This window comes from Myotis daubentonii, chromosome 15 (genome assembly GCF_963259705.1).
Source record: "Myotis daubentonii chromosome 15, mMyoDau2.1, whole genome shotgun sequence".
NCBI lineage: Eukaryota > Metazoa > Chordata > Mammalia > Chiroptera > Vespertilionidae > Myotis > Myotis daubentonii.
Genome location: NC_081854.1, coordinates 57,660,926 through 57,675,531, shown reverse-complemented (window position 1 = coordinate 57,675,531; position 14,606 = coordinate 57,660,926). Strand labels below are relative to the sequence as shown.

Genomic DNA, 14,606 nt, shown 5'->3' with positions numbered 1-14,606 from the left:
TCTGCTGGCTCCTCCGTTATGTGCTGGCATCAGCGTCATCCCCTCACTGGGCTGTGGGGGGGAGGAGGGGGCTGCATGGGGTGCTGGGGCTGCAGAAGGAGCCGGCGGTCACATCCGTCCTGGAATAGTTGTAGCGCTGTCACCGGGGTCCCTGGTGCCCTTCAGGCTTCTGGAACATTTCAGAGGCTTTCCTGAGGGCGCTTGCCCGGTTTGTGGACGGGCTCGCTGCTCATTCACTTAGGCCTGGCTCCCGGGCAGCCCTGCACCTCGCATAACCGTCTCTAACTCATCGCAACAGACGGTGACCTCGGGTCACTGGCACCCATGTCAGGCCCCTATCCCGCTGGTGCTTTGTTTTCTCTCTGTGTGTATGTTTGTACGTGTGTGCGCACGCGTGTGTGTATACGTGCACATGTATGTATGTGTATGTGTACATGTGTATGTGTATATATGTGTGTATATACGTGTGTATGTATGTATGCATGCCTGTGTGTATGTGTGTAGGTGTATGTATACGTGTGTGTGTGGGGGGGGAGAGGGAGGTTCCCTCTTTGTCCCTCAGAACTAAGTGGAAATGTCTGTGTTTTGTGTCAGTTTACTTCATGTGCCATATGCTTGGACTGGAAGGGCAGACACTGTAACATTTGATTTATTTGTCTCCCCTACAGTAAGGATTTTTGCTTGTTTGCTTCAAGTTTACCTTAATTCACCTTCCTTTGGTCAGGATTCCGGTCTATAGTTTACGTTGTCCTTTATTTCCTCTGTGGTCATATCTGGCTACAAAGATTGGCTGCAGTGGCTTAGCGTGGAGCTCTTCCCGTGTCATCAAAGGTTTTACGCTGCAGCTCAGTTTAGAAACAGCAAAACCGTCAGAAGGGGGCGAGGCGGGGCGGCCCGGGGGCAGGGCTGTGCCGCTCACGCTTCTCCTGCCTCCTTGCAGTCAAGGCCACGGTGCTGCTGTACCAGAGTCCCACCACCGGCCTCTTCCCCACGAAGACCTGCGGCGGGGACCAGCAGGCCAAGGTCCAGGACAGCCTGTACTGCGCCGCGGCCGCCTGGGCCGTGGCCCTCGCGTACAGGTGAGCGGTGCGCGCTGTCCCTCGAGAGGGAGGGGCGTGCTCCCAGGACGCCGGGTCAGCTGTCCCTGGCTCTGCTGCGGACTCCCGGCACCGTCCCGTCTGCCTACGGGTTGACACGGGCCTGGTTTTCATGCTTCACGAGCGTAATTCCTCAGCTCTGGGCCTGCAGGTGAGCATTAGGTGTTGGCAGGAGGAACCGCCACAGGAAGGAGCTGGGAGGAGATACAAGCACGTGGAGGGATAAGTCAAGGCCACAGCGCTCCTGTGCCAGCCCAGCCCCGGCCTCCTGCTCACGGGCTGGAAGGACTGGTATTGCTAAGCTGTCCTGGCACCTGCAGCCGCATACAGACGCATGCAGCCCTGTTAGAGGACCCGCGGCTGCTTCTCAGAACTGGAGCACGAATCCTAAGATGCATCCAGAACTACAGGAGATCCCAAGTAGCTAAAGAAATCTTGAGGAAGTTCAAAGAGGGAGGGATCAGGCTCCCTGATGTCAATACTATAATACAAGTCAAAATATAAAATAATAGTCAAAACGGTATGGTACTAGCATGAAAAATATATATACTGGTATATATATATATATATATATATATATATATATATATATATATATAGAGAGAGAGAGAGAGAGAGAGAGAGAGAGAGAGAGGGAGAGAGAGAGGGAGAGAGAGAGAGATCAATGGAGTTGTATGGAGGGTTCAGAAATCAAGTGGCCATTGTATAACCTAGAAGGATCGATATTAAAAATTGCCTCTACCCTGTAACAGTGAGTTTTAAAAATATCTTTTGGTAGATTTTTCCAACATAGAAATATCGCTTAAAATTTGAGCCAATTCCGTGTGGAAAACATTGTCTGCTATTTTTAGAGCAATTGCCTTCCGTCCTTAAAAGAAGGAGAAATCGGCACAAGTTTCATCCTGGGATTTTTATATTTCTTTGGCAGCATTTCTGCATCTGCTGGGAAAATGGGGCTTCACTGTTAGAGAATTAGTAGACGTCGCCAGAACATGGGATTAGCCAGATAGTTAAATACGTAATTATCGGCAGCTCAGCTCCCTTCCCAGATCCCTTTCCGATTTCTTCCCTGCGCTATCTCTCCCGCCCAGGCGCATTGATGACGACAAGGGGCGGACGCACGAGCTGGAGCACTCGGCCGTGAAGTGCATGCGAGGGATCCTGTACTGCTACATGCGGCAGGCCGATAAGGTGAGGCGCCGGCCGGGCTGCAGCCTCGGCCCCCCGGAGTGAAGAGCCCACAGCAGCCTCTCCCGAGGGGCAGGCACTCAGAGGGCCAGCACGGCCCCTGCCTGCCCAGCGCGGCCCTGAAGTACCGCCTTCGGAGAAACCCTCGCGGCGGGTGGTCGGGAGTTGCTGTTCAGGCTTCGGTCTGTTTGCATTTTGCATCGGGTGTTTGCTCGATAAGGAGTTCTCGGGAGCCTCAGTGTCCGAGTTCTACCCGCTATTACTGTACCTGAGAAAACCCTCCTGAAAATGCCCTTTGGGCCCGGCCAGTGTGGCTCAGTGGTTGAGCATCGACCTAGGAACCAGGAGGTCACGGTTCGATTCCTGCTCAGGGCACAGGCCCGGGTTGCAGGCTCGATCCCCAGTGTGGGGAGTGCAGGAGGCAGCTGATCCATGATTCTATCTCATCATTGGTGTTTCTATCTCTCCCTTCCTCTCTGAAATCAATAAAAATATATTTTAAAAAGAAAACAGCAGACTGTATAGGTCACTGGAAATGAAAGGAATAATATACACAATAAAGCTTTGTAAACGGCAAAGCACCATACACATATAATGAGGTATTTCCTACTTGCCTGTATGCCTGTGTCCAGGGTCCTAATATAGTAAGTGTCTGTGAGTGTGTCACGTGTCCCCAAGGCCAGCCCAGGCGGACGGCTCCTTGCAGAGGTGCACACCAGTGATTACTCGGGCAGTCTTGGGTATGTAGCATTTTGTATGTTTTTATCATGTGAATATTGTATTGTTTTAATTTATGCTTGGAATGGTAAAAAATGGGATGGTACATTTTCTTTTTAAGACCTATATCTCAAGTTAAAACTTAAAAGGAAAATCACCTATATCCTGCCGCCAAAATATGGCAACAAGAGCATGTCCCTCGCAGAAGAAGTAGATGTAGTCGCAGGCTGGTGATAGGGACACGTGACACACTGTCATTGTCAGCCGAGACCGGACTCCGCAGGTCACGAGTGTAAAGGTTCAGGAGTGCATTAAAAAAATATATATATATTTTAAATATATCATTGATTTCAGGGAGAGAGATAGAAACATCAATGAGGTTTTTCAAGGCCTGGAATGCAGCTGTGTCAGGCTGACATGCTGAGTCACAGAGCGTGTCATCTATAATTGAAGCGATTACCATGCGCGTTGTTTTTCCCCGCGTGTGTGAAGTGCACAGTTTACCTGACAGTTACTGTTTCCTGAGCGCCTGTCATCTGTGAATCCATCTTCTCCCCACAGGAGGGAGACCTCCTTGAGAGCAGGTAGATCTCAGTGAGCATCGCTGACCAAGGGAAAGGATGTAATAGCGAGGCTTTTCTCTGTGGTTTGCTGTAGTCAACTCTTAATTTCCTTCCTAAACACTCTTCACCTTTACTGATTGGCCTCCTCAGTGACGGCGTCTTTTGCGTGTAGCTCGAGTGTGACTTTAGCGGTCCTGAGCCCTCAGTGACAAAGGCTAAGCGTGTTTTCCTTGCGTGCTGGTCATTAAAATCAGCGAGCTGTAAGGCGATGGGACGACGTTGGGATTAGGAGTCTGTGCAGACCACAGGGCACAGGGTGGGATGAGGAGTCTGTGCAGACCACAGGGCACAGGGAGGGATGAGGAGTCTGTGCAGACCACAGGGCACAGGGTGGGATGAGGAGTCTGTGCAGACCACAGGGCGCAGGGTGGGATGAGGAGTCTGTGCAGACCACAGGGCGCAGGGTGGGATGAGGAGTCTGTGCAGACCACAGGGCACAGGGTGGGATGAGGAGTCTGTGCAGACCACAGGGCGCAGGGTGGGATGAGGAGTCTGTGCAGACCACAGGGCACAGGACTTAAAGCTCCTAAGCATTTTCCTGCTGTGATCTTTCCTGCTCCCACACCTGTCAGAGCAGGGCTGGAGGGCGTTACTGTAGCTGGGCAGCCCCCCTCCCCCACCTGCTGCCTCCCTTGCCTCGCCTCTTCCTGGTGCTCACCTACCCTCAGGGGCCACAGCAGTAGGGCATGTCGCCCTACGTATTGGAACACGTGCACCGTGTGTCCTTCGCCTTTCTGTAAAGCTGAAGGAAGCCTGAGTGGGGCTCACCGGCTGTGCTGTGCCCGGACGGCTGGTCATCTCCGTCGTCTTAGGTGAAACCATGCGGAGGAAGTCGAAGGCTTTCTACTTCCACTGATCTCTTGTCGTCAGACACGCTTCCCGACGTAACTTCCAAAAACACAACCCGAGAGAGGCTGTTAACTGAGGGTGGATTTGAGGGGGTGAGGGGTGGTCCTAGGTCTGCAGGAGGGAGAGCAGCTGACTCCCGGCTATTGCCGTCTGGCACGTCTCAGGGCTCACCTGCTGACGTGCATGTTCCCTCTCCCCTCTCGGTGTCTGCGCCTCCCCTCACCGGCTGGCTCCCGCTCCCGCTCGCTAAGGAGAGGCCTTCCGATGCAGGTGGGGCGGGATCTGCCTCGCACCAGGCGTGCACGCTGCTGTCTTTATCGACTTAAACATTTGTTTGCTTCAAACGCTACTAAGTAATTGCCAATTCATGAGAAACCATTAAAGTTTCATAAAGCTTATTCTCTCAGGATCGCCTTGAGAGATGGGCTTTCCTACCTGAGTGCATGTTCTAAGGCTACACATTGGGAATGGAGGACACAGTACTGTTACCTTTTCCTGAACGAGAAGCTGTTTATTCACAAGGACACATTTCAGAAAAGCCAAATAAAACAGAGACAGAGAAAACATGAATCTAGATTTTTTAAAAATCTTCACCTGGGGATATTTCCTCATTGATTTTTTGAGAGAATGGAAGGGAGGGAAGAGGGGGGAAGAGAAAGAGAGAGAGAGAGAACACCATGTGAGAGAGAGAGACGTCGATTGGCTGCCTCCCACACGCACCCTGACCTGGGCCAGGGATCAAGCCTGCAACCGAGGTACGTGCCCTTGACCGGGAATCAAATCTATGCTTTGGTCCGAGGGCCGACACTCTAACCCAGGGGTCCTCAAACTACGGCCCGCGAGCCACATGCAAATACAAATATTGTATTTGTTCCCGTTTTGTTTTTTTACTTCAAAATAAGATATGTGCAGTGTGCATAGGAATTTGTTCATAGTTTTTTTTAAACTATAGTCTGGCCCTCCAACGGTCTGAGGGACAGTGAACTGGCCCCCTGTTTAAAAAGTTTGAGGACCCCCCTGCTCTAACCACTGAGAAACCCAGCTAAGGCTCTAGGTTTTCTTAGCCGAGCAAATTTTGTGTTAATCATTCCTTACTTTTACTTGCCAGATGTCAGACGCCATAAAGCACGAATTAATGTCTCCTTGATTTTGGCTGCTTTCACAAGAGCTTTTTGTCAGTGATTCACATGCAACTCACCCCATTGCATTCCAAAGCTTAGAGAGTCTGGGCCTTATTTTTTGTCTGAAATGTTAAATTACTTGTCTTCTCGCAGCGTTAGGGCTGAAAGCAGAGGCACGTGATTTTCCTTCTGAGCATCTTGAATCGTTTAGCAGTTGCCTTTCCCCGACGCAGTGATTGGATGTGAGTCCTCTGCCGGGTGCTGTGTGTCTCGGAGACAAATAACAAACGCCGCCCGGCAGCTGCGGCAGCCACCTTATTAAACAGATCAGACCGTCTCCTTCGATAGGTCCTTACCCAGGAGGCAAGGTGGCTTTTGTTCTAACTTGACCCTGTTTTGGTCTCAGCTCCCAGGACGGTGTTTGAGATGATAATGTTGTGTGGAAGGATTGACCGCACGGATGTCTGTGTCGTTCAAGACCATGGTCAGCAGTTATGGTCTGAGTGATGTTTTTTTAAAAATGTTTTTATTGATTTCAGAGAGGAAGGAACGGAGGGAGAGAGAGAAATATCAGCGATGAGAGAGAATCATGGATCAGCTGCCTCCTGCACACCCCACACTGGGGATGGAGCCCACAGCTGGGCATGTGCCTTGACTGGGAATCGAACGGTGACCTCCTGGTTCATAGGTCAACGCTCAAACTGCTGAGCCACCGGCCGGGCCTCTCTCACATCTTTTCAGAGAGAGAACCCCGTTGCTTTTCCACTGAGTCTTGTGCCATCCTGTTCACCCTCCGCTGCTGTCCAGCGGGTGCTCGCGGGGACCAGCCCGCACCTGGCATGCAGTCGGCTTCAGTCAGCGGTTGCCAAGTTGAATATGACCGAGACGAGACGGGCGTTGTTGTCCTTGGAGCGGGCCTGTAGGGCATTTAGTGTTCACGTCGTGTTCTGCGACGTTAAAGTGGACGTCCAGCGAGCAAGGGAAGGCGTGGACTGCGTTCCTGGGAAGGGGAGCGGGTGGGAGGGAAGGAGCCATGCGGACAGGAGCCGGGCTGCGTTCGCCCCTCGGAGAAGGAAGCAGCATTTCCGTTCGGCGCCCACTGACTCCGCACGTGGCCCGCAGCGCCGTCACCGAGTGTCAGGGCAGCGCCCCGCCGTCAGTGGGACACGGAGCGGCCGTCCTGCTGCTCCGCGTTGCTGGGTCAGTGACATCCCAGTGAGGACCCACGGCCGGTTGACGCCGTCCAGTCAGCAGTTATGGGTTCTGCCTGTTTTGTTTCTTCAGAAACAGTCACGTCTCTGGCTTGTTCTGCCCTCTACCTACAAGCAGTGACTTTCCTCGCTCACACCTTTCACGAGGAATAACTTGGGATCTGTAGCTTGGCCGTGAACGTGAACGGCGAGCATTGTGTACCTGTTGCCTTTGCTTCCAGGTCCAGCAGTTCAAGCAGGACCCACGCCCGACAACCTGCCTCCACTCCGTGTTCAACGTGCGCACCGGGGACGAGGTCCTCTCCTACGAGGAGTATGGGCACCTGCAGGTGAGGAGGCACACGGGCCTGCCCTCCCCGCAGAGGAGGCTGGAGGCCTCGCAGTGTTTCACAGCGACTTCAAGGTGGAAGGGCGCCAGCTTGACTCGGATGGCTGGGAGCCGCAGGCGGGGTTAGTTATGGGGGCTGAATACTGAATCCACAAGCAAAAAGGGCAGCTGGAAAGGTTATGATGTTAGGACCACCTAAAGGAGGAACACACGGTTTTTTAAAAGCCATTTTTGTGTATTGATTTCAGAGAGAAGGGGAGAGGCAGAGAGACAGAAACATCCATGATGAGAGAGATTCATGGATTGGCTGCCTCCTGCCCTCCCACCCCCCACACTGGGGATCAAGCCCGCAACCCGGGCCTGTGCCCCGACCAGGAATGGAATCATGACCTCCTGGTTCATAGGTCGACACTCAAGCACTGAGCCACACCAGTTGGGTAGATCTTACAGTTCTTTTCTGTGACGAAAGCTTGTACTTGTCATCAAACCTGAAAGAGTTTCGACACTTAGGAACCAGGGGATAAAAGACCATCGACGGGGCCGTCACGGCAGATCAGAAGTTCCTGTTCCACAACAGTTCATTTTTAATATGTCAGTTTCCCATCCAGCTAAACCTATCCTTGAAACGACACTCCAGAGGCTCTGGGGTCTGAGTTTTGTCTTTATAATGCCTTAACCATAGGGCCGGGGCTAAGAACACGCTGCAGGATTCGATGTTCTGCTTCAGCATTGCCCGCTGCTCTCAGCTGGACCTCCTGTTGCCTGTCCCTGAGACCCAGATACCATACACCTACTTATCCTTAATGCGTCTCCTTCCTGCTCCTCTTGCAGTTTCTCGAGCTGGAGGGCAGAATATTTACTACCCATTATTTGGTGCTAAAATAAGACCTTCTTGTAGTTCCCCTCTTTCTAACGATCAGAAATGTCTTACTGAGTGTGACTCCTCCAAACAGTGCGGCATCTCCATTTCTGTGTAGCACAGACTCCGGTACTTACTTGTGATAAATGCGTACGTGGGACCCAGGATCCTATGCGTATGTCGTTGCTCAGCCTTCTCTCAGGGCTCTCACATAATTAGGCTCCAGGCACCTCTTGCTTTGGCAAATGTTTCCTACTTGAAGTAGGGTTTTCAGATGTTCACTCCTCATTTATTGTTGTATCCCAGAATTGAAGCGCAGTGCAGGGCACATCGCAGGTGTTCAAGAAATGCTGGTCACCAGCTACTTGGCAGTCCCTTTGCAATTGTCACTTACTGATCGTTTCTCACGGAAGCACCCCAAAAGTCGGAGCAGAGGGCTCGTGGAGGTGGAGCCCTAAATGGCTGTCCGTGGGAATAGAACCTCTCTGAAGCCGTTTCTGACGTGCCAGTGTCAGTGCTGGAATAAATATTTGGGGGCTGGCAGTGCATGCAGCCCTTGAGACAGGCCGCTCAGAAGCCACGTCCATCTAAATTCCTTAAAACCAGCATCTTGTATCTTTCTGTGTGGCCGCCTGCATCTCGACGAGGCCCTTGTCTGTCTTTAATAGACCAATACACTAAAAGAAGGAAACTCATTTGCTTATAAACCATTTGTTCACACATAGATTTGAAAGGCTCTGCTATCGCGCTGAGTCAAACGGACATGGCCTGCCGATGCCCTCGAGTCCTGCGCTCTCTGGAGGAGGCGCTTTAGCTGCGTAGTGTTTTGGCCGGCAGAGCCCCAGCCCATGGGACGCGCGTGCATGTGAGATGGTCGACATGACCAAGTGCCTTTGGGGCAAAACGGTGCCCCCCAGGCGTGCGTTAGCCCAAGTCTGAAAGTGGGTCTTTGAAAACAACTGCCGTAGAAACACCTCCGTGTCCTCCGGCGGCCGTTCCCTCTCCAGGCGAACCGCCCGAGGACGTGAGGGGGTGGGTTTCCTCCGGAAGCTGGGGTTTCATCAGGAGCTAGAGCCGCAGCCCCGTCATGTCACGATGGGGAGGGAACAGCGTTCGGCCGCAGCGAGAGCGGAGGGCTGGTCGTCTCATTTTTACATGGAATCCGATGACAGCGTTTCTGCTGCTCCCTGTGACCCTTCCCGGTGCTGCTTGTTTTCAGATCAACGCGGTGTCCCTCTACCTCCTCTACCTGGTGGAGATGATTTCCTCGGGGCTGCAGATCATCTACAACACCGACGAGGTACGCGCTCCTCCTGCTCTTTAAAAAATGATTTTATTGATTTCAGAGAGGGAGGGAGAGGGAGGGAGAGAGAGAAACGTCAATGATGAGAGAGAATCATGGACCGGCTGCCTCCTGCACACCCCACACTGGGGATGGAGCCTGCAACCCGGGCCTGTGCCCTGACGGGATTCGAACCCTGACCTCCTGGTTCATAGGTTGATGCTCAACCTCTGAGCCACGCCGGCCGGGCTCCTCAATTCTTTAGCACCGAATTTCATCTCCAAGGATCTCTCTTATCTTACTTTTTAAAACTCATTTTTTGTTTAATAAAAAATGGATCATTCTTCATTTCATATAATCAGAGACTGGATTTGGGATATTGGATCAAAGTCTTTACATTTTCAATGCTCAGCACTTTGAAAATGAACAAACATGTAGCAAGTTATAAAATTGTACTCCTGTGAAGGCTCTAAGGCGATCTGAAATAGAAGCTTTCAGGATATTTTAGTAACAAAGAAAGTACAATAGCATTTGCAGATTTTCTGTTGTTATTTGTTTTTTTACATCATTCCTTTTTGTGACCCTCCTTTTCCAAGTGGAGAGACACTTCTATCATATTGTATTATCTTCATTTGCGGGCCTCTCAGTAGGGTTCTGGGTGTTTTTCAAAAGACAGATATGCTCTTTTCTTCTTGGAAATTTGAACTGAATTTCCGCTCAGACCACCCAGAGTTGAGGGGTGTTTCTTTCATGGGCGGTCATGCTGGACACACACACCTGCGACACACTTTCAGCTGAGCCCAGCCAGACACAGGCTCTTACTCTTTTTTTTTTTTTTTTAATACATTTCTTTATTGATTTCAGAGAGGGAGGGAGAGAGAGAGAGAGAGAGAGAGAGAGAGAGAGAGAAGGAGAGAAACATCAATGATGAGAGAGAATTATTGATCGGCTGCCTCCTGCACGCCCCCCACTGGGGATCGAGCCCACAACCCGGGCATGTGCCCTTGGCCGGAATTGAACCTGGGACCCTTCAGTCCGCAGCCGACGCTCTATCCACTGAGCCAAACCAGCTAGGGCGAGGCTCTTATTCTTGAGATGGTACACACAGTGGGAGCACAGGCTCCTACTATTGAGATGGTACACGCAGTGGGAGCACAGGCTCCTACTATTGAGAAGGTACACGCAGTGGGAGATCCCCAAAGAGGAGGCGTGCTGTGTGGACTGGTCCTTCTTCCTCGTCTGTGACCCCTGCGGGGAAGACATGGCCAGACACTAACTGCCAGGACCATCAGTGGGCACACGAGACCGCTGGACGTGGGTGCCTGCAGTCCTGCCCTCTCGTGGTGTTCAGCCTCCTAGGTCCTTCCAGATGCAGCTCTACAGAAAGCCCAGTCTATTTAGAAGTGAAGAGAAATAGCAAAGGAGAAAGGATGATATGAAGAAATTACTAATAACCACTAAGGTTGCTCTGTTCCATTCATCCAAAAATTGCATGTTTTCGTTTCATCTAAATCATCCTCATTTTTAACACATTGTTTGTGGGTAGTTTTTATCGCGCGCTAACAGGTGGCATGGGCCATTTTTGCTATTTTTTTGCGCAAATGGCAACGTTCAGTAAAATTACGATGACTTTAGTTTACGTATTTATACGTTACCCGCATTCTACTGCTAGTCTATAAAAAACGCATTAATATGTGTCCCGCGCTCTACTACTTACAGTCAACGTAAAACGTATAAATACGTTTCCCGCATACAGTGTGTTTTAATAACATTGGGAAATATTGGAATTCAGGTATTCTGGGTCGCGAAGGGGTTGGGGACTCCTACTTCAGACCAGTCGTAAGCAGCCTCCTAAATGTAAACAAATATGAGAAGTGTGACTGATTGAGAAGCCCGCCCACCCGGCTTCCCGTGCTCCCCACCCCGGGAGGCGCTCCGAAGCCGGGAGAAGGGGTGGCTCTGGGCGGGACCAGGGTGGGGCCCATGCACAGTGAGCAGCAGCCCACGCGATGGCTGCCCACGATTCCCGTGAGTATCACTCACGGCGGGTGACAGGCCTGGTCAGTGGCGGCTTTGTTTTGTTCGGTATTTTATTTTCATTTTCAAGTTTCAGCATTTATTTTTTGCTTTCTCAATATCTGCTCTGGCTCATTTTAAAACTTGTCAACTGACGGATTTTATAAATACGATATTGCTTTAAGCTTTGCACTCTGTTTATATGGCTTATCCATACTTAAGCAATTTTGGTATCTTCTCTTTAATTTTTTCCCCTTGTTTCCTTATGCTTTTTCTCGGCCTTGTAGGTTTTACCTGGCGATATAAAATTTTTATGTAGCCAATATCAATAAGCCTTCAACGTGTGCACTTAAAATCCCGGGTAACCGGCAGAGTCTGGGGGCTGAATCCGGGTCGCACGGCGGCAAATGGGCTGCGTAGAGCCTTTCAGGGACGAGGTTCCTCTTAAGACACGGTCTTTGCTCTGACACATGAAGGCTCTGAGAACGGCTGCCGCTGTGTGCGTGCTGGTGGAGGTGGGGTAGCATCGCCACTCTAGGGGGGCCTGCGATGAAGGGGGGCGAATGTGTGCAGCTGGGCACATTGAACCATTCGCGATGGCTAAACAAGACCCTGCAATCGGGACCAGAGGTCCCTAGAAAATGCCTGCATGAAAACGAGTGAACTTGAGCTCAATAAGAGCGGACCATGAGCTCTGCTGTCACAGTTCTGAGACTGTAAACTTCATCAGGCGTCTGAAAGTTTAATGCAGAAGCCGTGTGACCTGGCTTTTGTTTGCCCCCCCCCCCCCGCCCCCGTCAGCTCTGGGTTTATAAGAAGGGGTGCCCGCGGCTCTGCAAAGTGGGGGATTAGAATCCGGAGGAATAGAAGTGAGACAACAGGTCGACCCCACGGGGGACTGGCTTGTTTCAGAACTGAGAAATGCCTTCTTACCACCGAGGTTTTAGAATATTTAACATCTCACATGGGCATTTGCGATTCCAGCTGTTACCCACTGTGAAGCAGCGCTTTCTGTCTGTCTTCATTCTTGAGATGCGCAGCCCTTGCGAGCGGCATAACGCATCGCTGGAGAAAGTGGGGGGGCACTGACATGTCGGCTCTTCCGTGTGGTGTAATGTTGGCGCCTCCCTTTAGGCCCGAGGGGAGAGTAGCAGGCGGACCACAGCGTTCACAGCGCTGTAAGCGGCACGGGAATCTCAGCTCGTCAGAGGGCCGGTTTCAGACGGGGCGTCATCGTCCGTCAGGATCTGAGCATCTGCTGTGGCCGTGTCCTCACGTTCCGCTTCTTGTCTTCCAGGTCTCTTTCATTCAGAACCTGGTGTTTTGTGTAGAGAGAGTTTACCGGGTGCCTGACTTTGGAGTCTGGGAACGAGGAAGCAAATATAACAACGGCAGCACCGAGCTGCATTCGAGGTAACTTGCTGATTTCTGAGTGGTTTTTATTCAGTTAAATGTGTGAGTTTGAATATGAGTTAAAATCAGAGTGTTAGATGGGAACTGTGGCTTCTATGTTAATTTTCACCTGCTTCCTTCCTCTGTGTGATGCAGATGAAATTCGCTTACAATTAAAGTCAGAGTCGGCTCCCCTGCCCCAGCAGCTGCGGGAGGAGCAGGCGGCCCCCAGCTCAGGTCAGAGCTGGCTGGCCTGGACCCGCCCTCCTCTCGGCCGGGCAGCGATGCTCTTTGAAAGTCAAGTCCAGGGAGCTGCCCGACCCCAGTGTGCACGCGCTGCATGGAGTCCCCCCCCCCGCCCCCCCCTCGTTCACAGGGCCGAGCTTCACCCTAACCGGCAGGCCCAGACCTTTGGAATCCAGAGTAGCGCCGGTCGCTGTTTTCTGGAAGAGGTGCGAGCAGCCGGGAGTCTGAGTCAGCCGCAGTGGCTGCCGACTGCGGTTACTAGTGTATGAATTCCCCTGCTCCTTGGGGTGAGGGAAGTAGCTTTAGTGCCTGGTTGCGCCTTTCAGACATTCTAAATTTACGCCCAGGAGTTCAGCTTTTAGCAAAAAGCGGAGCTCGGTGGGTCCTAGTGCTGCACACGGAAGGATTTGCGAATGTGGAGGTTATGAGCTGCAGGTCAGCTTAGATCACTGAGATGCGCGCGGAGTGGGGAAGCAGGCTGGGAAGCTGGGTACGAGGGCTGTGCCGCTCTGCGCCCTTTGGATGGAAGGGCTGATCACAGGAAACATGAAGCCGATGGAAGATGTTTAGTAAAGGTAAGACTGGCTCCAGATGGCTCGCTGTATGAAGTCTCCACTCCCTCAGTTTCCCCATCCGCAAAATGAAGGCAGTGATAGTTTCTACTATGTAAATGGTAACGGTCACACTAACATACATACATGTTAACAGGTGTGTGCATATGTGTAGCATGCACGTGCATATGTATGTGTGTATATGTACATATACATGCGTATATATGTAGCATTTGCACACCTGGCCTTGGTAAGCACTAGCATACAAGTGCACACGCACATATCAGAATATTTTAATAACAGACACCAGCGGGAGGACAGTTCAGTGCAGACGTTAAACCAACTCCGGCAAGTAGAACATAGGAAGATAGTGCTGCATTTTAGCCATCATCCAAGTTAAGTTCTCAGCACTCCAGGTTAGCAGTGAAATTGTAAGGGGGCAGTGGAGGTGACGAGCGAAGGGGGTTTTGCGTTCACCATCACGGACCTGGCGGGGCGCCCCGCCCCCGTGCTCTGCCGGCCTGCGCTGCTCTCGGCCGCGTCGCTGCACACAGCGCTCATCCCAAAGTGACTGCTTCGTCCCGTGTCGTCGCTGGTGCTCCAGTCCTCGAGCTACAGCAGCAGCCACGTCCTCCTCTTCCACTTCCTGCTACGTGTGGGCTTGTTTGTTCATCCCCACCCGAGGAGTTTCCCATTGATTTTTAGAGGGAGTGGGAGGGAGAGACAGAGAGAAACATGGATGTGAGAGTGACCCATTGATTTGGTTGCCTCCTGCACACAACCTGACTAGGGCCGGGGAACCTGCCAAGGTACGTGGCCTTGACTGGAATCGAACCCAGGACCCTTCAGTCCGTGGGCTGATGTTCTCTCCACTGAGCCAAAACGGCCAGGGCCATGGTATGTGGTTTTGCCAGAACCATCCGTGAAGGTCCACTGAAACCACAGCCCTGCACAGCCCTCTCTCAGGAGGTGGGGCTGGTCGCTGGCAGGCAGAGCAGGTGCTGGCGCCAGGAGGCGGAGTTCAGTTCCCGCACGTGCCGGTCACGGTGGGTTTGTAAATCCCCGGGCCTAACCCATCATCTTTTTAGAAAAGTGTCGATCTATCCGAGCGGTCACCAACTGGTGG

At 51.8% G+C, this 14,606-nt stretch overlaps 1 protein-coding gene across 3 annotated transcripts in view; it reads left to right on the top strand.

Moving 5' to 3' along the window:
- PHKB (phosphorylase kinase regulatory subunit beta) overlaps positions 1-14,606 on the top strand; it is a 64,821-nt gene that overhangs the window by 13,618 nt on the left and 36,597 nt on the right. For all 3 annotated transcript variants that reach the window (XM_059668118.1, XM_059668117.1, XM_059668119.1), the window contains 5 exons: positions 941-1,079; positions 2,189-2,288; positions 7,028-7,135; positions 9,213-9,293; positions 12,589-12,704. In XM_059668118.1, the coding sequence (XP_059524101.1) occupies positions 941-1,079; positions 2,189-2,288; positions 7,028-7,135; positions 9,213-9,293; positions 12,589-12,704 (544 nt within the window). The remainder of the gene's footprint in view (positions 1-940; positions 1,080-2,188; positions 2,289-7,027; positions 7,136-9,212; positions 9,294-12,588; positions 12,705-14,606) is intronic.